At 31.7% G+C, this 25006-nt stretch overlaps 3 protein-coding genes across 4 annotated transcripts; 1 reads left to right on the top strand and 2 right to left on the bottom strand.

Moving 5' to 3' along the window:
* The first annotated feature begins 10138 nt into the window (after positions 1 to 10138).
* On the top strand, positions 10139 to 12071 carry LOC145048087 (uncharacterized). Its single transcript, XM_078996502.1, has 2 exons — positions 10139 to 10538; positions 11506 to 12071. Exon 2 carries the CDS (start codon positions 11548 to 11550, stop codon positions 11944 to 11946), a length of 399 nt encoding a protein of 132 aa, XP_078852628.1. The 5' UTR covers positions 10139 to 10538; positions 11506 to 11547; the 3' UTR covers positions 11947 to 12071.
* A 6561-nt stretch (positions 12072 to 18632) lies between these two features.
* On the bottom strand, positions 18633 to 21600 carry LOC145048086 (CDK5RAP3 protein homolog). Of its 2 annotated transcripts, XM_078996500.1 has the most exons (9): positions 21415 to 21600; positions 21167 to 21301; positions 20714 to 20808; positions 20514 to 20608; positions 20123 to 20411; positions 19529 to 20035; positions 19234 to 19442; positions 19017 to 19149; positions 18633 to 18917 (listed from the first exon to the last, which is right to left on the bottom strand). In XM_078996500.1, the coding sequence occupies exons 1-9, from the start codon at positions 21473 to 21475 to the stop codon at positions 18789 to 18791; spliced, it is 1653 nt and encodes a 550-aa protein (XP_078852626.1). In that variant the 5' UTR covers positions 21476 to 21600; the 3' UTR covers positions 18633 to 18788. The 2 variants fall into 2 exon arrangements, with proteins under 2 accessions (XP_078852626.1, XP_078852627.1); XM_078996501.1 differs by lacking the exon at positions 21415 to 21600 and having other exon boundaries at positions 21133 to 21273.
* A 419-nt stretch (positions 21601 to 22019) lies between these two features.
* Positions 22020 to 25006, bottom strand: LOC145048085 (Tubulin binding cofactor C domain-containing protein). Its single transcript, XM_078996498.1, has 8 exons — positions 24339 to 25006; positions 23814 to 23960; positions 23246 to 23728; positions 23027 to 23167; positions 22731 to 22934; positions 22559 to 22651; positions 22362 to 22473; positions 22020 to 22287 (listed from the first exon to the last, which is right to left on the bottom strand). Exons 1-8 carry the CDS (start codon positions 24825 to 24827, stop codon positions 22244 to 22246), a joined length of 1713 nt encoding a protein of 570 aa, XP_078852624.1. The 5' UTR covers positions 24828 to 25006; the 3' UTR covers positions 22020 to 22243.

The raw sequence follows: 25006 nt of genomic DNA, 5'->3' as shown, positions 1-25006 counted from the left end.
TCAAATAGAAAATTGTTAACATTGAACAAAATTGAAAAAAATAATGTTCGATTTGAAACGAAAAAAACATAATGTCAAAGTTGAAAGAAAAAATTAAACTTAGTATCAAAATCGAAAAAAATGAAAACTTAGTGTTTTTTATGAGAAAAACTTTTTTTAATTTTGACACGTCAGCAGATAGTGTCAGCATGCCACATCAGCATATAACCTGGTTAACCGGTCAAGTGGTCAGAATTGTAACAATTGAAAACCACAGTGTTAAAATTAACACAAAAAATAATACGGTGTCAAAATCGAATTTTTGTGTAAAAATAGTGTTTTTTGTATCATTTACCCATATAAGAATTTAGATCCATATAATTTAAAATTTCCCGTTTCCCCTTAGAAAATCCGATTAAACCTTGTATAACATTTATTGCCAAGTAATTTTTCATTTATATTAAATTATGTTATAAACATTCTTTAATAAAAATTTCAAGAAGATGATTTGTATTTATATATACGAAAAAAGTGTTTGAGAGTATTAAAAGGATCTCAATGTATTCTATAGAAATACGAAGGGCGTTAGTTTGTATACATATACATAAATCAAGGGGCGGTGATATATCTTCCTCAATAAACAAGCAACGAATATATCTTCAGATTACAGCTAGACACCATTGGTCTGTGGGCTCCACTTGCTTTAAAAGACAAAAATACCCTCGATGTTGCTTAAATGACCACGTCATAAGCGAAAAGAAAGAAGGGGTAGTTTAGGAAATTGAAGTCTCCGACAGGTGGGAAATGTAAGGGGGCTTTTGAATTTGAAAATGGGGTTGGTCCACCAACACGCTATCACGAGCTACAATAAACCGTGTTGCGGATAGCCTTTTTTTACTCCCGGACCCGGTTCAAAACACTGAAACTGAAACAGGGGGTTATTACTTATTTGTACTTGTAAATTGTGAATAACCTTTACCAAATTAGTTTAACTTTAATTTAAACTCATATTATTTTATTTTATCTGAGCTTAAAGAATCAAGTTTGACTAGAGATACGGAAAAGGTTATTACAAAATTGATTGGAGTAAGTTGTAATTATAGTTTGTAATATATTGTGATGTTGATTTTGGGTCAATTTTTTTATTGGAAATTACGTACCTTATGGAATCACATTAAATTAAATACTTCGAAAATGCATATACCAACAAAAAAACACTTTGCTTCTCTAATAAAAAATCGTTCTTTAGAAAATTACAATAATTATTAAATGTATAAGTTGAATGAAAATTTTCCACTTTTAAATATTCAAAATATATTATTAATGGTTTTAGTGTTGTTATTCATTTTAGGTGCTCGTATTCACATGAGTAACTAAATAAGGATTTAAGCTAAGCTCGATACGATTTAGAATGTGTGGAATACATACCCGTATAAAGTAGTTTGATCTGGATACGACGAATGATGAGGGTCAACAAGGTAATGCCTCTTTAAGGGGTGGTATAACATTATTTAACTATATATTTTAGGTCATTATCTTAATATATTTGATTAAAATGTTATATTTTAAGATACATTATACTTAATATGCTTTGAAATGTTTATTTAAAGTTAAAATTGAATTGTGATGCAAAAGAAAGAGAACGGGGTGAAAAAGCACGAAAATCAGCAAAATACGTGTCGTGCCCTTTTAGAAGGTGTGTTGCATCCCTTCAGCAAAACGAAATATTCAGTTTTTCTTCATGCGCAAGTTTATGTGTTTGTGTGCAATAAGGAACTCAATCACCGTGCCATGTCATAGTGTCGTGAAAACTATAAAAATACAATTTTTCCAACCTTAATCGATGTGAAGCCATTGGCAGCTTTGAGTTGCGATTTTTACTCGATTTTGACTTCCAAAAATCCTTTTAAGGTCAATTTCGAAGCTAGAGAGTTTATTGGAGCAAGGATTTGAAGATTCAAGCAATAGTTGCATCGAAATTTCACTTCGGGTTTGCATGACCTTTGTGTTAATTGTTCATTAACTATTAATACTAGGAAATTCAACCAATATAACTATTTATATTACAATTCGGTAATCAACTCATTAATCCATCGAACTGCTAATAAATCAAACATAGAAATTAAGGGGATTCATATTCTAGTGGAAGTACTTTTTATCTATTGTTTTAATTTTGTACTTTACTTCATTTGATTAATTAAGTGTTAAAGCAAGTTTAATTTAGTTTAACCCCCCCCCCCCCCCCCCTCTTCTTTTTTTTATTGTACTATTATTAATTTAATTAGCGTTTGAATTATTTGATGTAAATCATTCTCGTTCCCCTTTTGTTCACAATCATTTTCTTACCACAACTATACTATTATACGATTAGTTTCATTCCCTAGTGTGTGTACTAATTAACACGGAATATACTAGTATTTATAAATTTAAAATTAGTGCATAAAATAACACATCACGTGGTTAAGGATGGTGCCCGGACCGGTCAACAAACATGATCAAGGGAAACAACCATCTTTAGGTTCTAAAGAGCACCACAAAAACAAGATTTTATAAAGAACTTATAGATCATAATTTAAGTTGTATATCAAAATAACCGTGTTTCTAAGAGGAAAAATGATTAGGGAAAACATTAATATGATAAAAATTGATGGTAATTTACACAAAAAAAATAGTAGATATTTAGGTGTTGTTTGTTTTTCTGAAGTAAAAGTTCATGAAGTCTGTGGACCACTTCTGCAACTCTCTGCAGTATGAGAGGTGGACCAAACGGTTGTATACTGTAATAAGAAGTGTGTTTGTTTTTTAACATCTGCATGCTGCTGCAGATATTAAATAATTAAAATAAACTAAAAATAATTTTTTAATACCAAAAATTTAATAATGTATGACATTTTGGCAAGAATTTATGATATTTAGCAAAAAATAATGATAATTCAACAAAAAATAAAGATATTTTAGCAAAAAGTGATTATAATTCAACAAAAAATAAAGATAATTTAATACTGTAATAAAGATATTTTAGCAAAAAGTGATTATATTTTAGCAAAAAGTGATTATATTTCAGCAAAAAATAATGATAATCTCCAATAAAGTCCTAAAATTTTCGTCCGGTTTACGTTTTAGTCCTAAACTAATTTTTATTTACGAAAAAGTCCTAAAAACCGGCAAAAGTATGCATTTTGACCCCTTTTGACCGGTTGGAACCGGCAACAAATTAATTTGGGACTATTTCATAAACTAACCTAAAATATTGGGACTATTTCACAAAATGACTTAAAATATTGGGATTTTTTCTGCAAAAAAAATATTAGGATTTTTCTGCAAACAAAAACCTTATTATTATTATTATTATTATTATTATTATTATTATTATTAACAAGTATACTAATTTTTAAATTCATTTTTATTAATATATTTAATAATACATATAAATACGCTTAAATAAAAATATATTAAAGAAATTATTTAAAGGTGAAGGTGGTGGTGATGGTAATGCTTTAAGCATTGAAATCACTGCTTGTATGTCCTCACTTTGTATATGATCATTTCACATTTCTTATTATTGTTTTCAATTAAAAATATTAACACTTAACAATTTAAAAGAAGTTGCCTATTTATAAAATTATGTATAAATAGTTTAAGATAAAAGGATTTCTCACTTTGTATATAAAATTTCTTAAAGTAGAATGATTTCTTTTCAAATCCAACAGATTCACAATAAATATTTACATTGGTGGCCCATATCAAAATTCAAAAATATTAATTAAAATATCTTATTTAATAGAAAGTAATATGATTTATTTTGCTTTATCACATTATATCTGCTATGTTTCCAAAAAACCACAAGGATAAAGTGATGAAAAAAAGCAACACACATGTTGGTAATTAAAAAATACTTACACACAAGACATACACGCATATCACATGCTCACTATTTGTAAACAATTTGAAAAACCAGTAGCTTCTTTTAAATTGTTAAATGTTAATATTCTGAATTAAAAACAATAATAACAAATGTGAAATGACCATATACAAAGTTAGAATATACAAACAGACATTCATGATTACAAAGCTTAAAGCATTACCATCCGCTTAACCTTCACCTTTATAAAATGTCTTTAATATTTTTTTAATTTAAATGTATTTATATGTATTATTAATAAATTAATAATAACAAATTTAAAAAGTAGTATACTTATTTATATTTTTAATATAATAATAATAAGGTTTTTGTTTGCAGAAAAACCCTAATATTTTTTGTTTTTGCAGAAAAGTCCCAGTATTTTGGGTCAATTTATGAAATAGTCCTAAATTAATTTATTACCGGTTCCAACCAGACAAAAAGGATCAAAATGCAAACTTTTGCCGGTTTTTGGGACTTTTTCGTAAACAAAAATTAGTTTAGGACTAAAACATAAACCGGGCTAAAATTTTAGAACTTTATTGGAGATTTCCCTTTCATCAATAAATTATTATTATTCAATATAAAAAAACGAAAAAAAAAACAACAAGAATAAACAAAAAAAATATGAAATAAGATTTCGGCAACATGAAAAAGAAGAAGAAGAAAAAGAAGAGGTTGGAAGATGCAATACAAGTGTTGCGCCAAACAGAACACACGTGGAGGTTTTTTACTCCGAGTACTTCTAAAAAACAAACAACTACGAAATGAAAAGTGTTGTGCGTGTGTTGCGCAGCAATAACAGGTCTGAAAAGGTTTTTTCTAAAAACAAACAACACCTTATAATAGACATCATTACAATGTGTATGCTTATATTTTTTTTCCATGTGCCTTTATATGAGCTACCATATTTATTGTGTATCTATATGACTATATATAGAAATCGCTTGTGATATCAAACAAGTTATCCTTTGTTTAATCATGTCCCAATTTTAAACATAGATTTGGAAGGGAATATGAGGGGTGATATAACATAATCTGAATTTAGACCGATGTAAAACAAATTTGGAAAAGACATTGCAAATGTTATTTCATTATTTAAAATCTCTTTAGCCCTTACTTTACATACTAAAATCGAGCTAAAATTATATATGAAAAAACGAGTAACATAGGAGGAATATACATGAACATGGCCTCGAGAAACAGTCTTTCTAACAAAATAGATATCTATATCCACATGTTTTGTCCGTTGATGCTAGATATGATTCTTAGATAATTAAAGTATAATAGCATTGTCATAATACGCAATAGTATCCTCGGTGATGGGACATTGTTTTCAATGATGATATTAAGAATCCAACATGTTTCAAGGATTACATTAACAACATGGTGGTATTTCACATCGAAATTGGAGCATGAGAGTGTCAGTTGGTGTTTAGAGGATAAAGAGGTAAAGTTATCTGCTAAGAAAACACAATAGTTAAAGGTGAATGTCAGGACTTTGGGTACCAACCCCAATAGATGTCGTTGTAAGTGACTATAGTCATCATTATAGATGGTGTTAAGTGGAGGCCAAGTATACCGCAAAATCCGTCTAAGAGCATATACATGTTAATCTCGAAGATTATACATAAAATGCATACATGTTGGACGACATAAGAGATATCATTGGGATCATATTGGTAATGTTAAATATTAAAGAGCACTTTCACTTCTCCTTTATAACCTAAAGTTCCTTAATTGGTGGACTCTTATTGGCATAAAGCTTGAAATTATTATCCACATGCTTCGATGTAGTATTGTGCATCGACATATTGGCATGAATCAAAATATATTTCCTTTTTATTTTTGTTGAGAAAGGAAAAGGGGGCACAAGGGTTTTGTGTAACTTGGGTGCCTAAAATTTTACTTAAAGGACCAAATATTTCTTTGAAAAATTGTATATAATATATGCTATTTGAGACCCTCATCGGTATATAAAAAAGGGAGTTGTCAAATTACTATGAATAAACCAATCAATGGTACGAATATGCCAAACTAATGGTACCATGCCTAAGGGTCTTGTTTTAACCCATATAAGATTTATTAAAATGACACAAACTGTCAAGAAGAATGAATTTTTGTACTAAAAAAGATATGCCAAATTGGTGTATTTTGTTAGAAATAGTCAATTTAAGAAATGCTATAATTTTTGTAGGTCTATTCGTCTAAACATCTTGTCATAATCCACGCCAACCTATAAGGATAATATGTTTACCAAAATTTAAACCTTGTGTAGCTAAAAAGTAACGCTAGGCCAAAATTCAAGAGTAAAAATCCACTTGTATCGATTTATATTAACATTATTATGATTTGGTACTGGTTCATAAATATCATATTCAATAAGAGCATCATATTCATCAAGCATGACAAGTGCTAAATTATGATCATACAAGGGGGTTTATATATGAGGTAAGAATGATATAGGGCTCATGCGAAAATACAAATAATTTGTGAAAAAAAACATATGAGATTGTGTCACCTCAACCTTATATTTTGACAATAATCCATCCAAATTTTGAACAAAGTGGATTGTGAAAGCACTTATTAGGGTTGTTTATAAAATCTACAAGTTTCCCTTGGTTTGTTGTTTCTATAAGCAAAGTGGATTATGAAAGAGTAGGCTTCAGAATTGGGTTAGAAGTGGATTGGAGGTACATGTGGTGGGATGATTTGTCATAAATAGCAAGGGTTGGTAGAGGATAGACAAATGGTGGGCTATAATATTTTCAACGCTTCATGGGGAAGATGATGTGGTGGGTAATGGTAGATTATAAGACTTTTGGTTTGGTCTTTAAGAAGACTATATTTTAGGGATGTGTGTTTAGCATATGGAAACAACTAGTCATCAAATACGACATGACATTAAATTATGATGGTGTTGGTACCCATGTCGAATTTATATCGGCTATGATTAATTGGAAAACCAATGAAGGTATAAAGTGTAATAGAATAGTAATTTATGAATGGCATGTTTCAGTTTATGAGAAAAACATAAACACCTAAAATTGTGTAGTTTTAGGATAAAATATGAGTGGAGTAAGGTATGAATGCATTTTTAGCTAGGATATCATGGGTATATGTTTCCATTTGAATAGGAAATAGCCAAAAATGAAGGAGGGATGTGAGCGTGTAAGAGGAGAGTCAATGTCATTTTATCAAGGATTTGAAGTTTTAGTATGGCTTTTTAGTTTTGAGATGAAATACTTAGTCACTAAAAATGAAAATGGCTAGATACCGTATTAAGAACACATATTCTAAAAAAATAATTCCATGTTTTTTACCATCATCACATTGGAACTTTAATGGTGTAACTAGTGGGTTTTGAGCATAACAAACAAAAACATATGTATGCATGCAACTCTAATTCTTTATCTATGTTTTTTCCTAATTGAACATACAACTTTTGAACATCAAATGGAAAACCCTAAGACTACTAGTATATTTTCAAAATCAACAACTAGGGTTAAGAAAAACATACCTTAACTGTTATATAGTAATAACAATGAATCCAAGTCTTCTTGAAACTTTGAGAACAAGCGTCACAAGTGTCACGCCTCTAGTGGTTCACGCCAAGCAATAGGATGAGAGAGGAGAGAGGAGAAGAGGCTTGAGAATTTCGGCTATCCTTCTAAGGTTTTCAGTGGCCGAAATTCCTAAGGGGTAGAGGCCTATTTATAGTGCAGATAGGATGCCTTAGATAACCCTAATTTGAATATAATATTATTAATTCAAATTGGTAATTATCCAACTCCTTATTTATCCACATGGGATAATCTAGAAACCTTAGATTATCCATATAGAAACCATCCACCTCCTTCCCTAGGAAGGTTGTAGAACCTCTTGCTCAACCATTGAAAACTTGCACTTTACCCCCCTGCACTTTTAATTAATACTTATAATCCCAAAATTGATTCCAAATAATTTCTAAAATATTAATTAAATATTGATATTTCTAATTAATATGTTATTCTCATAATATATTAACAAATTATTCATTTCAATTTTTTAATCAAATAATAAATTCAACATCTTTCTCCAAAAGTCATTATGTCTAGTTGCTAGTTATGAGGGCAACCCAAAAGGACTGTGCTACTATCAATTCAAGCATATACCAATTATAGTTATGGGCTTAGACACCTAATCCAACATTCTCCCACTTGGATAAGTCTAGTAACTATAGTTGCTAGTATAACTTCTAAACTGATTAGCAAATTATAGCTCTCAAAGTTGTTGTCAAACTCTCAGTTCTGTGTCCTAAGATAAGTGATCATATAATCCTCCATTCTGCAAGATATCATGTGGATAAACAAGATTGGAAAGAATCAATCTCATTATCCAATACTTTGTTTCCCAATTTCCGATTTGTAATGACAAAAAACTACTAATCGAACATATCAATTTAGTCTTGGTCGGATCCAACACTATAAGTCAACACCAAATCATCGAGGGTCCCAAGATATCGTTTTTCCTGTTAGGACAAAAGGAACAGATAAGCTTTGACTTATATGATTGTGCTATTTACTCACCAAATCATGCACAACAATGTGTTTTAGGAGCATTCTCTCATTCTTGTGCGAAAATTGGCGTTCAATATGAGGTATCCTGGAACTTTCATTTTGAGAATTTTCTTTAAGATGATTCCATATGATCTATACGGTAACATCGGCTTCAAAAATGGTATGTAATGTATCGGTAAATATGGTTCCATATATACATTGAAGCACAACATCATCTAATATAACTATAGGGCTTTGTTGGTAGTCGAGTCATGGGGAGAGATTAAATTATCTCATGCTTGATATGGTCTAGTATTGGTTGTGAAAAGTTCACTCAAAGGGCATATTTAACTTTCTAATTTAGAGATGATTGGGATGATGTATTTATGTTGACAACGATGAGAGATGGGTGGAATAAAGTTGTTTTAGGTTGATCAGTATTAGGCAAATGATCATTGGTATTGGATAGATCCATGAAAAGAGGGAGAACATATAGATGGAAGGAGGATGATGAAATTGAGAAGTTTGAAAGAAGAAATCAAGGTACTCTTATGCCATGTAAAAAAATAATCTATCCATATCATTTTTCCATTTCATCAAATATTTATAGGGATACATAAGATGTTTACAAGAAAACTCCATCCAATAATTTTAGATTTTATAAATTTAATAGTTCAAAGCAAAAAAAAAAAAAAAAAAAAAAAAAAAAAAAAAAAAACCTATCTTAAATTGTGAAAATTCTTTTTTTTCATATGTACATGTAGTTTGAGAATAATAATAATAATAATAATAATAATAATAATAATAATAATTTCTTGATCTTTTTACGCTTACTTAATATTTGAATAATAAATTGTGTCTACTTACCGTTGTCTAAGGGTTGCATTCCAAAACATATTGTTAATTTTAGTATTAATCGTTTGGTATAACTGGGATTAACTGAAGACAAGCAAAGTTCAGCTTTAGCTACAATATGAGTTTGGAAGTGCGGAGTGTACGCTCGTATACGTTAAAGTGACATCGGGAACACAGAGGTTCAGGAACAACGCCCTTGCTAGGGTTTCAAGAGGTAGATCCATTGACGGTTTATGTATCCATTTGTTACTTTCCCGCCAAAACCTAACCATTGCGTAAGTTCCCAACAAATACAACTTTTTGCGGCCAAAAAATTGAAAATAACTATTTATCTTTGTATAAATTCATGTTTTTAAGTTTTTGCAAAGTAACATCTTCTTGACATAAAGTTACTCTATATAGTTGTCTCCGAGAAAATTAGATAAAAGCAAAAGTATTATGTGTTTTGATTTTGGGTTTTTGCTTGAAATCCAGATGTGTTTTTTTAATTATCTTAAATCCGATTTCATGAACCTAAAATAATAAGGTCGAAATCACAATTTTTAGATTATAATTTGATACAAAATGTCAAAAATTATCCATATTATTATTATTATTATTATTATTATTATTATTATTATTATTATGTAGGTATTTTCTAACAAAACTAATCAATTTTTTGAGGAATGCAAGTGCATGTCCTAAAAAAATTCAGTGATTTCATCTACTTTTGCTAACAGTTTGACCAGGAGTTATTTTGCTTATTAATAATCACAATAAAATATTAATAGCTTTTATAGCTTTTCAATTTTATATTAATTAAATATTTATGTTGAAAGATAGAAAAGCAATACGTTTATTTTTCTACTATATTTCTACTCTACGCCCACATTTCCTTCTTTCTCTTCACTTCTTCTATTAACTCCCTCACACCTCCTTTCTATCTTTGCTTCTTATCTCTCTTTCAAATCCTTAATGGAAGATAAAACCCCCTACAACCCTTGATTCATTTCTTAAATCTTCAATCTTTTTCGATTCTTTTCTGATCTGATTCCCCAGTTCTTCATATTCAGATCGGACCATTTAATCTTTGACGCATAACATAACTTATCACATACCCTTCATTTCTCTACATCAAAAAATCTGCCTCATAGCAAACCCATCATCTTTTTTATGGGTTTTTTAATGTTTCTTTAATCAATCATACAATCAAATCGTATTTCAGAAATGGGAGTCTGTTCAAAGATTCAAATGGTGGTGGTTTCATATCGGTTCATCTCCATCTGGTATGTGTTCTCTCTTTCCTTCTTATCTTCTGTTATGTTCTTAGATTGATTAAAGATTCAATCTTTATATGGTTTTCATGTCGCTCTGATTGTGTCGTTTTAATTGATTAGAGGTGGAGTGTTTAGGTTAAATCCAGTTCTGTTTTCTTTGATTTTAGCTGTTACAGTTGTGATAATCTTGATAGTTTCACGGGGTTTTAATGATAGCGATGACAATCAAATTTTTACTCGAAAAGATTCAAACTTAAGACTTCTCGTACTAAGATTTGACTTAGATTTGTTTATGTTTCTCATCTCCAAAATGTTCTTGGTCTAATAAATTCCTTATAGTTTAAAGTAACACCGAATAAAGTTCTCATCAATTTCAAAGCTCATTTTTCATCAATCAAATGTTTGACTTTTCTATGGAAGAGTTAGCATTTGCTTATCGACTTGGTTGAATCTTTGTTGACCTTAAATTTTCCGAATCCGGGATTCAGATTACCACTCGAGTCTAGCCACTGGGTTGACTCAGTTTTAGTTCACTTATAGTTGTTCTAACTTTGGCAAAGGTTTAGAATGAAGAACATCAAGATTTGTACTTTTATGATTAATGTCCTACTAAAGATTTGTCCTTGATCCTTGTTGTCACCTTTTTACAATGATTTCTTGATTTCAAGTAGTAATTTTTGTGTTAGTTAAGCTTGTCATACTTCAAAAAAAAAAAAAAAAAGGTACAACATCCAGACTTTATGATGAAATCCAAGAAAGAATATGATATACTTGTCACTTGTCACATAAGTTGTACTTTCATGATGTGAATTTATTACATTTAGTCTATCTTTGTTACACGAGACATGACTGGACAACCTTTCCAAGGCTATTTTTATCAGTCCAATGCATGTCAAACGCAGTACAAGATTATCTGTCCTGTCAATATATTTTCTAGTTTCTAATGGATGTCATCTTTTATATATTTTTGTTGCAGAAATTACGAGGAACAAGTTGGATTATTTTGAGTGTTTGTAAAATGGGTAGAGGAAGAGGAAAAGCAAAGAAAAGTTCAATCATGGCTCGTGAGGACGGAAGTGGGGAAGAAGAAAAGATGCCAGTTAAGCGAAGAGGAAGACCGACAAAAGCACAGAAAGAAAATAATGAAGAAGAAGAAGAAGCGGAAAAGATGGATTATGAAAACAAAGACACAAAAGTCGAATCTTCATTGGAGAATGGAAGCAAGAGAAAGAAACAATCTCTAGAGAATGAAGAAGAAAGCATGGAAATGGTGAAAGATGAAGAAAATGGTGATGTGTTAACAAAATCTGCGGGGTTTAGACATAATGGAAGCAGGCGGAAAAACAAGCCACGCAGGGCGGCAGAAGTTGGTGTCAGTGCATGTCAAGTTTGCAGTTGGGTGGCGCTCAAAAGCTGATGAGGGGTTTTGGTTTTGGTTTTGGTTTTGGTTTCGGATTATTATATCATAAAGGCTTTTATTTTCTTGTCGTATTTTATCAATCAACTTTTGTAATGCTTAGATATATATATGTCTTTTTGCTATAGACTTTGATTTATATTGAGAATTTTTGAACAAGGTTTATAATAATATCAACCAAGTTTTGGAAAAATTGTATTCTTCTTTTTCGTAGAGAGATATCGACTCTTATTGTTCTAACGATTTCTGAGCAAACATGTACCCATAGTTATTATGTAAACAAAATGTAAACATGTACGAGGAGATATAATCTTTGTATCTAGTAAAGAAAGTGATTTTCAAGCTACATTAGAAGTTTTGGAAGTTTAGTAAATCATGGGATATAATCCAAAATCAAAAATCGTAATGCCATTTCTTCACATTATTCCAAAATAGCTAGTTGCTCAAAGTTATTGAACACTATACACATTTTCGGTGAGATATGAATTTGGTTTATTATTAAAAAGTAATGTTATACTATTTTTTACTAGACAAGGTACCACTACTTGATACTTTGTCTCATGTAAGGTCTTGTATGTTCATATTGTACTTTATATTATAAAGAGTAGAAAATAGATTACATAAATCGTCCTATAATTTAGGGTAATATGAAAGTTTAGTTTTTTTTTTTTTTTTTGAATCGTACGATCTTTATACTTTAGTTTGTTGTGTATTTCGTCTTTCACGTAAATGGTGTTAAGTTTATGTTGTTAACCCATGGTAGAATTACAAATTTACCATCGGTTAATAATAATTTTTAATTATTATTAGAGTAAAAGTATAATTTTGGTCCATGGACATATATGTATTTTTGATTCCAAGTTCTAAAAACTTGATGTGGTTTGTCCTTATGGTTTTAAAATCCATCAAGACGGTCTTAACCGGTTACCTTTAAGCCTTTTGCATTAAAAACCTGCAAATAACCATTTTACCCCTAATTTGCAATTTTATTTTTTATTTACCATTTTTAAGAATTAACCGCCCACCGCTTCTACTTACATATGCCACCATAAAATTAAAATCAAAGGTGCACCCCACCATATTTTCTTCCATCGAATCTATCTATCTCTTATAAATGAGATCATTCAAAATCATATGATTAGAGATATTTTGTTTTTCTCAAACCATATTGATTTGAAACCCAAATAATATTTTATTTTCCTTAATTAATTGCATTTATAATATTTATAAATTTCCAATAAGTTTTTGCATTCTCTCAACATATATGTAACTAGATGAGTATATTTTTCTTACAAAAAATCGTAATGTTGTTGAAAGTATTGTGATTTTAAAGGCTTTCATGTAGTTCAAGCGTTTATGCTTTAAATATTAGTAGTATTTCTTATAAAAACTTTTCATGTAGCTCAAGTGTTTACGATCTAAATACAAAGAGTTTGAGAAATGAGTTATGTTAGATCAATGGTAATTGTAATATAATTATTTCTTTCAACCAACAAAAATGAAAATTTTCTATTCTTTCTTTATATTCAGTTTCTAATGTGATCTTTATATATGATTTGTGTGTATTACTCAATCTTGAATGTAAGTCTCCAAACATCAATGTTTTACTTGAAACATCTTTATGATTCGTCTTTGTCAAAACAAAATGATTGTAGGTTAGTGAATAATTGTCGTCAAGTTTTTATGGTTAAATGGTGTCAAAGGAATAAAGAAAGAGTCAGAAAACGAATATAATTTAATTTTTTTTTTGTTTAAGCAGAGTAAACAGATGTGAGTTTTTTTTTCTTTGGATTTAAATGTATATTTATATAATATTTTTATTTATATATTCAATCATCTAATTGTCTTATTTATTTCTTTGTATTTTTCTACTAAATTATGATGTGTACAAAAGTATATACTAGTTTTAAATTTCTAACCTAACTAACTTAACTAACTAATATGCACTTAGGCAGTGTACCTAGTCGGATTGTAGTGTAGTTTAAGTAAGTTAGGGTCGAACACAGGGAACAATTTTAATTAATTAATCTACCTACTATTAAGTTAACCTAAAATTCTAGCAAAGTAATGGTTTTTATCTAATTTTGCAAGTTTAGATAAACTTAATTTATTAACAACTATTCAATCAAATTATAAAAAACACTTCTATTAGTTTGAATCCGCATTCCCTCAATGGTTTAAATATTAATTATGTCAATTCCCGTTGGTTACCAATTAAAATATTATTAGCAATTCAATTCCAAATTTACGAATATTCAATTAATTCACGTAGATCTATGCATGGTCACACATAATTTAACACAAAATCAATTACTAGGTAAAATTGGAGCTATGTAAGATTGAGTTAACAAACACAATTATGGTCATAATGCGAGTTCTCTAGCACAGCTAAATTCAATAGTTAAATTATTTATCTAAGATTGGTTTGATCTTAGCTCAAATAATCTAATGTTCACTAAATTACTAGGTATTCAAATTCATGCAGATTAATGATCACTAACTACACAGAATAAGAGTTTAAAGCAATCTAGTATCAAATTAAGCATGTTAGGTATAATCAATCAAACACAAGACATTAACCAATAAGAAAAGTCTAAGTTATTATAAACAAACCATGAGTTTCAGCTTCATCTAGCTAACAGAAGCAGCTAGATTTAGCTACTTATACTAACAAATAAACTAACACAAGTCATAACCAAAAACATTGTAAATCACCAAAACTAAAAAGTAAATATGAACTTCTTCTTCTTCCTTGGTATTAAAACCAATTTCCTAGCCTTCTAACCCTCTTATTTCGACTTCTGTAAACCTTTTCTAACCACCCAACCCCCTAAAAGTCGTAGGGATCAAGGATATATATAATTTTCGAAATAACTCTACTCATGTCGTGAGCATAGGGGTCTCACGTCTTGAGTCCAGTAATAATTTGTATCCAACATGAACTCTTGCTTTGCGATGTTTATCTTCTAGAATGTTCGAGCTCACGTCATGAGCATTAACTCCCATGAGCATTAACTCTTCACGTCTTGAATATGTTTTTTGCTGGATTTTTCATCTTTTAACCTCCAAAGTTCCAACATTTACGCTTTTAGTCATTTTTCTTTAAGATGTCTTCTTTTGGTTATAAAATACAATTTAACATTATAAGTATCATTTATCTACACAAATAACAAAAATATTAATCAAAATTTAAATAAATAGTACCTAAAAATATGTATAAATATAGCAATATCAGGTTATCCTTAATAACGTATTTACAAGACAATATTTAAAAGATAATATCATTTTTAACATCGGATATGTAATTATGATTAACTTATGTTGCTATGTTCTTCATGTGAAAGTGTTTTTCCATCTTACTACGATAATAATTAAATATGACATTTACAAAAATATATAGTATATATGATTTGTTTCATGTATATATCCACCTATTTATGTTATAATATTAAAATTAAATATCTTTATGTTTAAGAATTGAAGGGATTAAAATCTATCAAAAAACAATTATTTAGATAATAATAATAATAATAATAATAATAATAATAATAATAATAATAATATTTTATTTCCAAACAACACATTCATTTGAAATTTTCACTATAACTCAAAAAATTTCTAATTTATGTATATTTATTACTTACAACTCAAGAGTTTTTAACTTATGGTTATTAATTAGTAATCATTAATAAATTTTTATTTCTATTTCATTTATAATATTGTAAAGTTTTGCTAATTAACAATATTCATGTGTTTGAAAAGATCTGTGATTCAAATATGAAGAGTTAATACAAATTTTATAATCAAATGTTATAATAGATGTTTTATTATTTTTTATAGTACTAAAAGTTGTACTGTTTATTTTTTTCATATATTTTGTTATTCATTATATATAGATCAATATGCGTTTGATATATAATTTACACAATTTTGAACGGTTTATAAAATTATAAAATAATAATATACATCACAATGACTTGAAATTTAAAATTATAATATTTAATAAAAGTAATATATTAACTATAGGTTTGTCTTTATACTAACATTGGCTTTCAAAATAAAAATATTAAATAATAATTTGGTAAAAATTATTATTTCAACTGTATAATTGTATTCCTGTGCAACGCGTCAAGATTTGCCTAGTACCACCATAAAATTAGAAGTTGTTATTAATAGATTCAAAACAAATGAAAATATACATTAAAATCAGAAACCCAAAATATCATATTCAAAATGAATAGTGTTGTAATTCAAAATCAAAAACAAAACACAAACATTTTAATGCTAATCTAACTTATATCTTTAAGTTTCTCGGTCAATTCCTATTCCGTTAACTTCTTATCTTTTTGACAAAATTGCAAAAATGGTCCTGTTGGATGGCAAAATTTTGTGGTTTTGATCCAAAAAATTTTAATGGTGCACTAATGGTTCAAAATTGGATCTTTTTAGTGATTTTGGTCCCTATTAACTTAAAAAGACTATTATACCCTCACATTTATTTTTTTCCTATATTTATTTTAATATTTTTAATTAATTAAAAAAATCTCACCCACCCGCACCCGCCCCCATCTGAGTTTGTCAAGAACATCATATAAACATAAACAAATAGTGAAGAACATTTGTGTCTTCATAAACACATACACACATAAGATTTTATGGGCTATTCTAAAAACATATACCCACATCATATTTTTTGGCTTCTTCAATACACACACGTATGAACATACATATTCAGGAACAACACACATCAGTGGAGGAGTTTTCCAGATTGATGCTAGGATTTTTATGAATTCCACCACTTTCCACCAACACCTCGATCTCAACCTAGAAATCACCAGTCGATGGCAGGTTCTCGGGTTTTAAATAAGAGGAATTCTCCAGATCGGCACTAGGGTTAAGGCTTCCGACGGTGGCGGTGGTAGCTTTGATATATGAAAAATGAAGATATCATCACAATCATCTTTTGATTACCCCTAATCTCAAAACTTCACACAGAGATCATCATTTTTTCCTGGTTTCATCGATTTCAGATTATCAATTTCGCCGGAAGGAACATCAATTTTTTCTGATGTAAATCTAATTTGTTCCTGTTCACATGGGACTTTTCTTTCCCATTCTTGTTCAAGGCAACCATTCAAAATGGTATATGAGAGAACTATACACATACGCTTGTATCTTATCTTCACTAATCCATGGAGGCAATGAAGGGGTTTCCATGTGATCAATAATCTCAATTCCAGGAGTTGCTACCAGTACATCTCCATGGTTGATGAGCAAAAACTTATTAAATACAGTTAAACAATCGTATTTCACAAAAACCCTCTCTGCTCTTCCTAAATCATGTGTTAATTTCCTAAAGTTTACAAAATCCTTCTCCATGTAAACACAGTGAAAGAAAAAAAAGAAGAAGAACCTGGAACTGCAAGATATATAAATCAACCTCCAAAAGATTTGGTGAATAAATGAGTTGGATTAATCAGGGATCTAGGAACAATGAAATACTGAGATCAATTATTTCCTTGACTTCATATGGCGGGAATAGAATCAAATGCTACGCGAATGTTGGGACTTTTATGGATGAGATGTGGTTGCGACGGTTGATTAAAGTGTTTGAGGTGGCGGTGGTCGATGATGGTGGCAGGATGGTGGAGGCGGTGGGTTGAGGTCGATTGTGCGGTGATGGGTCTTTACCAGAGAGAGACAGAGAGATGGGTAGGGTGGGGTGTGTTTTTTGTTTTTTTTAATTAAGAAAATAAGAAATCAATTAAAAAAATTTAAAAAATTAAAAAAAAAAGTCAGTTAAGGGCATAATCGTCATTTCAGATAGGGCATAGACCAAAATCACAACAAAATAAAAACCATAGGGACCAAAATCACACAAGGTATCTAAAATTGGACTGCTATTGCACCACCAAACGTTTTTGGACCAAAACCACATAATTTTGACAAACACAGGAACCATTTTTGCAATTTTATCTATCTTTTTCTTCGTTTTTTTGTTGTTTTTAGAAAGGTCCAACCGGCTCTCTGTCTCTCTTCCCCGCTGTTGCCATCAACGATAGAATGGTGGTGGCATCATTGTGCATGGGAGGAGGTGAGGCGGTGTTTGGCGATAGAGACAAGGACAATGGCAGATCTAAAACTAAAACGGAGGTCCAACTTTTATAAAAAAATTAAAAATATTTAATATTTAAAAAAATCTGAATATATGGCCATGGGGGCTAACTAGACATTATTTGAAAAAAGAGTAGAAAATTTTGCTTGACTTTAAAGTGGGCCATACACCCCACTAAGCAAAGCTTGCATCCGCCACGGCGGAGGTGGTGACTGATTACCGAGACGGCGACTAAGGAGGCAAAGTGGCAAACTGTCGACGACTAGGGAAGCATATAAGGGGAATGTGTAAGGTTGGCAAAACGTGTATATCTTTTTTACTTAAATTTGTCAGAAATAGTCTCTCAAGTATATTGGTTTAACAATTTTGGTCCCTTCGCAAAAAAGTTATTTTACAACGGACTTGACAAAATACGAGACTATATAGCGGATTTTATTTTAAAAAATTAGGACAATATCAAAATCCCCTGTAACGAATATAACTGGTCAGGCTTTCTTGGATCGAAACCAGGCTTCCAGTTATGGGCCTGTCACAGGCCCAAACCAGTTAATCGGGCCTAATGCCAACAACAAATGAAACTGGTTTGAACTTTGAACTTTGAACATTCATAATGAAATTCGATGATGCATTCTAATTCATACTAAATAGAATTTACTTATAAAAAGTAAAAACTATGTGTCTTAAGTCTGAACTGTTTTAAGAACATGATGATTCATATTATATCATTTCAGGCACCCGCGATACTCAACATGCTGTTGATCTCTCCAATAATCTTTACAGGCCTTTCATCAAACATGGATGAAAGTGTAGTCTCACAAACCTTCTTCAACTCCCTAGTTTTTGCAACTGCTGCTTCCTGCAGTTAAACACACACACACACACACACCATATTTTATCAAAACACATTCATAATTCATAATAATATATAGAGTTCAACATTTTTCTTTAAACTCACTTGCTTAGGCCAAACTGAGGACAATGAATTTTGAAGTTCCATGCGTTTGATAGCTAAATCTTTTAACCCTTCTTTCAATTTCGCTTCATGATGCTTTTTTTCTTCAAGTGTACTCACTAATCTTTCAAGAAATCTGAATAATTGACCAATGGTCAAAACTCAAAACTCAAAACTATGTATACTTTTAAGTAAAATTTATGTAAAGTAAAATACGAACCTTTTAGAGTTGAGAATCATAATGAGGTCCCTTGTTTTCTTATTTGTCAGCAAAGAAATGGCTGAAGAGACATCTGATAACATTGACTGGATAGCATCAGAAGTGTACTGCTGTAACACAAATGGAGCCACTGCTTGAACTTGATGTTGTAATGACAACGTCTCTGTATTTGTTAATTCCATGATTCTTTGATTCAGAAACGCTTTAATCTGACACCAAAAATGTAATTTACTAAACACTTGATGTTAAAAAAAATAATAAAGAAAAGAAGCAAGTTAATATAAATATATAATACCTCAAACAGATCATCAAGAATCCTACTCCTGTACTCTGTCTCCAGAAGCCGACTCCTGACTTTGACTCCTTGACTTTGATTTAAAACATTCATCCCTGATGGAATTACATCTATCAAGGCACTATTTTGAGTTGATTCATCTTCAAGATTCTCAACACCAATATCCCAAGAGATTTCCGATACCATTTTTTCTTTATTAGTCTCATCAGATTCCATTCCATCTTTTAAAGAACTCTCCGGAATCTCACTGGCATCAACAATTTCATAGGCACCAAATCCATCACCCGAATCCTCCACAGTTCCAATATCCCAATCAATCTGTGAGCTATCCAAAGTAATATCCCAATCGATACTATCACCTGCAGCATCACCTTCAAAACTCATCTCATTGTTAGGGTTTGTTTGAGCATTAACAGAAGCCAACACTTCAGAAGCTGCAGAAACTTCAAGTGGTGGAGGGTTGTCAATGATGTCCCTTAGATTTGGCAATACAGTCTCCGGATCTTTCTGTCAATGAAAGTATGAAACAATTAACTTTTGTTAAATGCTATAAAGTATAAACCACAAAATGAATGGAATTTGATATGATCTTACATCCTTTTCTGTGTGAGCATCTTTAACAAAATTGGAATAGAATTCAATTGCTTCTGAAACGGAATCACAGTTCAAAACTTGAAGCATTTTGCTAAATGTGTCAGGTAATGAAGTTGTTGCAGTTTCTAGTAGTTCCAGCTTTACATTGATTCCCTGCAATCCTAACTCATGGCAGGCTTCTGCATACTTAGCAGCTGAGAGAGCAGCATTCCTTTTGATATCAGCTTCCTTTCGTTCTAGCTCAGCAAGTTGTTGTTGGGTCCTTTGTACAAGCTTTTTCTGATATGGGCTTTAAGTAAGAATGAATGTGAATCAGTAATGATGATAAGTATACCCAGAAGACATGTGAATTGTATGATTTGTTCTTCTACAAGTAAGATGAAGAACATACATCTCATAATTTACATTTTGGACCATGATTTGAGCAGCCTCCCCAAGGTAGATATGATCCTTCTCAAACGCATGGACAATTGCTTCCCATGCTCCCTGACCAAGGTTGGAAATGAAAAAATGAAATACAGTAAGATAGATTTTTTTAACAATTTGTTTGAGAGAAATTATAAAAAGAGAGATTGTTTGGTTGTGTCTTACAGCATCACCTGAAAGCCTGCCAAAAATGTTGCGGCTTTCTGGAGTTGATTTCAGAAGTATATCATATATTTTCTTAGCTTCCAAGTATCCGATCCCTGGCAACAAAATAACATTATTTAACTATGAAAGAGCAAGTAACAGAGTTCAGGTTATGACTTATGAAAGATGGAATGTAATCGGTTGGCTCTAAGTTGGTGAGAAAATGTTTCTCCAGAAACACCATAATCTTTAGTTGGAAAAAGAAACTTGAGAATCATAAGTTCGTAACAAAAGTATGACAACATGTATGTTCATTAAAACAATTTGAGATAAGTAAAAAGCTAAATCAATGTCGTTTCACTTGTGGCACAGATGTAGTTAGGGCCTGTGGACTAACCAATCTAAACAATTCAATCAATTAACGTTAGCAAGGAGATTACTTAATTTGTCGGTGATAGGAAACAGCGAGCTAACCATCTAGGTCTAGGGTTTGGAAGAAAGGATCAACGTCTTTAGGAAGAGACTGAAAGGCGGCAGAAATCTTGGCTTTGACTACTGCAACACGTTTTCTCCAATCCGATGGTATTCTCTTCCGATCAACCAGCCATTCTTCACAGACACAGTCAGATTGGCAAATCAATCAACCAGCAAAAAGGGGGAGGAAATGGAAATAGATCATACAATTGAGTTGAGGTGAGTGGGAGAGATAGAGAGATGCGTACCACCAAGACGGGCGAAAGCGATGTCGATCGGCAGGTTCCGAACGTCGTCTGGATTCTGCATTTTTTTGGAATTGAATTCCGTCGGCTGACGCTCTTGTCTCAGTGCAAGTGGTTCTGTATCAGATTTGTAACGCCGGAGCCGGAGGCTCGTGCTATTTTTATTTTATTTCTATTTCTTTTACCGTTTTCATAAATGTCAAAGAATTATTTCTTGTCTTATTTCTACCCGGTGATTTGGGTATATTTGATTTATGAAAAATCATTTGGATGGTTACGGTTTCGGGTCGGCGGGTCTAAAAGGAGCTAATCCGAATTCTGGGAAACTCGTCTTTTATCCAATTTATTTTCACTGTTTAATTTGTTTTATCAACTTTTATGTTAATCTCGTGTATCATTACGTTTCTAAAAATTACATTTCTTTTTTCAAACACACTACTTTTTACAGGACTTTAAATTTATTAAACTCATTCAGATTTTCAAATCATCTTCCATGTACTTTTTCTTTCATAACCAAAAATGTCAATAAATTTCACATTTGTAAACTAATATGAGCGAATTAAATTTTGAAACACCACAAACCAAAAATCAGAAGAGAACTCTAAACATACGACAAAATATTGATTTTTTATTCTTCTATTCATGAGTTACCAAAATATTACAAAGAAAACTACACCTTTAAAAAAAAAAAAACAATCTTGATTCTGCAACAGAAATGGCAATAGTAGATTGCCCAGTTAGAAACTTCAAAACCACGTTGCCCAATTTAGGGCTTTATGTCCTTAGGGCTTAGCTTCATTACAAACTAATTTCACCCTTCCTTCCCCTACTACTACTCACCTTGCAGACAATATAGCTGTCTAATATTCCCCGAGGCTGCAATAACAAAATCTCAAAATTAAAAATCATTTTTAATAACTTTTTATATCATCATCATTATTCATTATTACCATATAACCAGTCTTTAAAGTACACATGAAGCGCATTTGATAACTCTTTTTTCCTGCTATCTTCCAGTGGTGCTTCTCTCAGTATCTGCTTAACCTCCACCAAATTATTTTCCTATAAAAATCAAAACATAAATTAAAAAAAATTAAAAATTAAAATTCTAAGTGATACATAAACATTTCTAGGATCATCAACATACGTTTCTTCGCTGACATGTCATATAAACATCCGGCAGTGGAAACGGATTATCTTTTGTAGGTCCAGATGCTTGACCTTCTAACCAGTTTGGTATCTGTAACAACAAACAAACCCCTAAACCTTAAACCTTAAACCTTAAACCAGACGTATAAAGATATTAGAAATGATTTTACCAAGAAACTTGTGAACTGATCAGGGTCTAAATGAGTTGCTGACTCAGCTTGACAGTCGGACCCACCAGCAGGATGAGAGAGAGAATCATGCGGATCAATCAGGCCCAATGCAACGGGCTCACCCCACCTGTTGGGAGTCGCCTCAATTCCAACTTCCTTCATGTGTTCTTCTAATTGGGGATAAAACGTATTATATGGTGCCACCTGTACAAAAAAAAAAGTAGCAATTTACTTATATACCCATAGTAGAATGTAAGTTTGTATTAAAAATAAAAGATAAAGTACATTGCGTATACCTGTAGTTTATGGTTGTCACCAACAATAAGTGGTTGTTGATTTACTCCCAAAAAGAATACACATTCGCGACAATTAGCAATACAGATTCGTTTTGCTGCTGAAATCACATGAACTCTCTCACAGTGTTCAATTCTTACAGCCTGACAATAAAAAAAAATAAAGATGAAATTACAAGACTGCCCTTGTGCTCCGAGTTTTAAAAAAAAAAAAAAACATACCTTTCCAACAGGGCCAAGAACTATAGTGGCATCAGAGCAGCCATATATGGTGGCATATTTCAAAGGAGCCAAGACATAGATAACAGATTCATGGCAATTTACAACCTTGACAAAAGATCCATTGATTTCAGAAGCTTGTTTTACATATGATTGTTTGGAAATTCCCTCTATAAAACTTGGACCTTTAGCACTTGTGGATGACTTGAAGTTAGGTGAGGCATCAGTCATGAGAACATCTTGGTCAGAGGGACTGGTTTGACCATTCTCTTTAGCAGCAGCTCTTTCAGAGATACGTTCTAAAGCATCAGAAATGTTTTGTAGAATCCAATCATGAACTTGAGATGCAGGAACAGGGGCAGCTGGCATGTCAGGATCTGAGTTTGCAAAAAAAGGCGCGTTTTGGCTCAAGGGAAGCTTCTCAAATCCTTTTTCACCAAAGTAGAGAAGGAACCCAAGATGCTCAAATTTCTCCATTGACAAAACCTGCAAACTTTGAAGCAAGATAAGATTTTGCAGAATGTTAATAGAGAAAGAAGATGAGGTGTGTTGGGTAGAATGATTCACAGACCATTGAATCTTCTCCTTCGCCTTCACCTTCAACAGAGTCAGACAGAAGAGAGATTATGTTGCCTAAATGTTTCTGTAAGTAATTTAACTGATGAGCTTCTTCATCAGCTTGTGATGGCATTGACCTTCTGCTATTGCTGCGAACAAGCTGATCATTGAAACATGATGATTGATGATTAATTGATTATGTCAGTGTTGCTGTTGCATACATAATCACTCGAGTATGCAGGTTTGTTGGAATTTCATAAAATAGCTCCAACCACCTCAACATTGTGTTAGTTATTTAAATGAATTGATTGCTTCTATCTTAATATTAAAAAAACTAAAGCAGATAATATCAAGAATAAATACATTATGTTCCTTTGCTTTAAATTCCAAATTATAGCTTTAAATTTTATCACATCTAGAGCATTGTTCCACGGACAGGCAGTATCTTAACAGGATGGAAGAATCAATGGAGATAAGCGAAATTGGCAGTTTATAACTGATATAGAAACCAGAAAAAAAAAAAAATCAATTAAATCACCTGTAACGGCGTAAGCGCCGATAAAAAGCCATCAAAAGCCGAAGTAGATGGCCAAACATCCGCAACCGCAGCAGAATCCTTATGTCCTCTAGGAAGCAACCGCTTGTACGACTGTATATACAAGAAAATGATCAGATCATACACATTGACACCAACGGCATCAACCTCATCCGGTTTCGCAGAAACGAGCGGGTCCGAATCAGAGTGAAGAACGGACGCAATTATGTCAAGGACAAGGCGGGCGTGTTCGGGGGAGATCTGTAGGGATTCAGAAACAACGGCGGAGTTAATTCGATGGTGTTGATTGTTGGTAGAAGGAAATTGTAGCAATTTGTCACGGAGGGAGGTTAGGGTTTGTGAACCATCGGTGAAAATGAGTTTCGGTAAAGGGATGAGGCCATGCTCGAAGGGCTCCCGTCGGGGGTGTATGTATACAGATGGTTGTGATGGTGTTGAGGGTTGCCCCGGTGGTGCTGTTGTGTCTGCCATGGTGGTGGAGGAATCGGGGGGAATTGGATCTTGGTGATGAATTTGTAAGAGGATTCGAAGGGTGTGTGAGTGAAGAGGGGCAAGGAAGGATCACAAGGGTTGGTATGTGGCAAATAGCAAATTGGTAGGAGGTCAAAATGGGAGACTTTTTGATGGTTATTGATTAACGATGGATCATT

The sequence above is a fragment of the Lactuca saligna genome, chromosome 5, assembly GCF_052625555.1.
Source record: "Lactuca saligna cultivar CGN05327 chromosome 5, ASM5262555v1, whole genome shotgun sequence".
NCBI lineage: Eukaryota > Viridiplantae > Streptophyta > Magnoliopsida > Asterales > Asteraceae > Lactuca > Lactuca saligna.
This window is presented reverse-complemented; position numbering and strand designations above follow the sequence as displayed.